This window comes from Sinocyclocheilus rhinocerous, unplaced genomic scaffold (assembly GCF_001515625.1).
Source record: "Sinocyclocheilus rhinocerous isolate Xijiao unplaced genomic scaffold, SAMN03320098_v1.1 scaffold15982, whole genome shotgun sequence".
Taxonomy (NCBI): domain Eukaryota; kingdom Metazoa; phylum Chordata; class Actinopteri; order Cypriniformes; family Cyprinidae; genus Sinocyclocheilus; species Sinocyclocheilus rhinocerous.
In genome coordinates this window covers 1,733-3,962 of record NW_015646678.1, presented here as the reverse complement: position 1 = coordinate 3,962, position 2,230 = coordinate 1,733, and the positions used below count along the sequence as shown (strand labels likewise).

The following is a 2,230-nucleotide window of genomic DNA, read 5'->3' as shown; positions in this document are numbered from 1 at the left end:
ATGTGTATGTGTGTGTTTTAGCTTAGTTTTAATGTAATCTAGAATAGCCAATAAATTCGGTTTCATTTATAAAGAATCATTGTCTGGTGTCGTATACTTTTAGAGTCAAACCTTGCCAAGATGACGTTACCTCGCTAGGAGCTTACAAATGGCACTGAAGCATGTGCTGACGATGCAAAGAAGTGGGCAGGATTTACAACAGCTTGAGCTGCTAACAAACGCATATACAATAACAAATATAGAATATATAATTTTACAATGACTAGGTTTGGGTATCGTTTGAATTTTATCGAATCTGATTCTGATTCTGCATATCGATTCCGATTCTTATCGATTCCTAGTTTCGGTTCCAATAAGATTAAAATAAAAATAAAAAAGTCAAACATTTAGATGCCCAACATATTTATTCTGTCATTTTACAAAGCGTTCTGTTGCAGCTGAATAACATGAGCAAAAAGCAGCAGCCTACATAAAACTTAAGGCTACAAGAGGAACTTTTGCCTATGGTTTTAACAAAAACTATCACAGCAAAAACAACTAGACTAACATCAATTCCAAACATTAAATTGTTAAAGACAAGTAAACAGTCAGCAATAAATTAGGAACAATAAATCAATTAGGAATAGCATAAAAAATACAACTGAACAAATTTCAGGCACAGAAATTGACATAAATTTAGAAACACTGCTTAGTTTTCTTTCTCATCTGTTGACGTCCACTTAAGACAAAAAACGGCTTTATAATGATCGCAAGAGTGAAAGAGAAGTCCGCTCTGGCCCGGAACTGCCTTTTCTACAGTGGAAATGCATGGAACGGTGCGAGAACGGACACAGGCCGGGAACCCACACCGGGACCTCTGTTTCATTTTTGTGAGAAAGTCATCGTTTTTGTTGATATTTCACTGACTGATAAGACTGTTTTTGGACTCTATACTGATGCATTTAGTCATGAATGAAGCATCACTCAAAAGCCGCTGTTGAAATATCCTCCACACAAGCATATTTCACCAAGGATTTATTTCTTCTGTAATCAGCAGTGTCTGATATGATAATAGGTAGATAAAAATGAACCGTATTCAGCTGGGGTCTCATTTATAAAACTTTCAGTAGATTTCACCCTAAAAGTGTACTTGCGCACAAAAGCTAGATTTTTTTTAGATTAGATAGATTGTAAATCTTTCTGTGGGTCGAATGGAAAGCATCACGTCCAGACAGCAGAAGAGACTGAATCTGTTCAGTTTGATTGACAGGAATCATATATTACACCTAAATATGATGATCATATTAAAACAATGACTCATTCTCTTCAGAAGTACAATATTTCTATTAATAGTAATGATATTGTGTTATTAGAGTTTGTGTTGATCAGTGTTGTGTGTGATTGTGTTGTAGAGCAGCTGCAGTGTCTCTCAGCTGTATCAGTGCAGTCACTGTGACTCTGACTGATGGAGGTTTTTGTACGACTCTTTATCACTGTGTGGACACCCAGCTATTACTGATCAGGTGTACACTCTGACAGTAATAATCTCCTGTATCTTCAGTCTGGACTCCACTGATGGTCAGAGTGAAATCACTGTTAGTTCCACTGCCACTGAATCTAGATGGAGTTCCTGACTGGAGGGTGTTTATGTAATAAATGAGGAGTTTAGGAGCTTCTCCAGGTTTCTGCAGATACCAAGACACACAGGTACCACAGCTAGTAAGTGTCTGACTGGTTTTACAGCTGATCGTAACAGTTTCTCCTCGTTTGATGGATTTTATTTCTGGATTCTGAGTCACTGTCATTTGTCCCCAGATCCCTGAAATAAGACATTTTTGATGTTTAGTGAACATTTTGATCAAATATTATCATTCTAATATATCATACTATATGAGATGTTGTAGTATAGTTTGTGATTTATTATAAGATGTTTACCCTGAATGCAGAGAGTCAGAGTCCAGATGAGGATGATGATGTTGTTCATTGTTGTTGTTGTGTCTTGTGTGATGATGAAGATTGTGTTGTGTTCTGCTCTCAGTCATGAAGTGTTAAACTCACAGCACTATAAACACTCTCAGAGCACTGAAGCATGTGCTGACAATGCAAAGTGACTCTCTATCATTTGCCTGTAGATAATTCTCAATGATGTTTCGAAAACAATTACTTTTATAAAATGGCTTCTATTTTTTCCAAGCAACTGTTTTTAAACTTTTGTAAGGGTGACAGAATCATCATCCTCCACACTGCTTGT

General features: G+C 36.6%; 1 gene segment (V, D, J or C); it reads right to left on the bottom strand.

The window, feature by feature from the left end:
* Positions 1-1,469: 1,469 nt before the first annotated feature.
* LOC107708026 (Ig kappa chain V-I region Hau-like) lies at positions 1,470-1,998 on the bottom strand. The segment is given in 2 exon segments: positions 1,470-1,798; positions 1,915-1,998. Coding segments are annotated over 2 exon segments (378 nt in total).
* Positions 1,999-2,230: the final 232 nt, after the last annotated feature.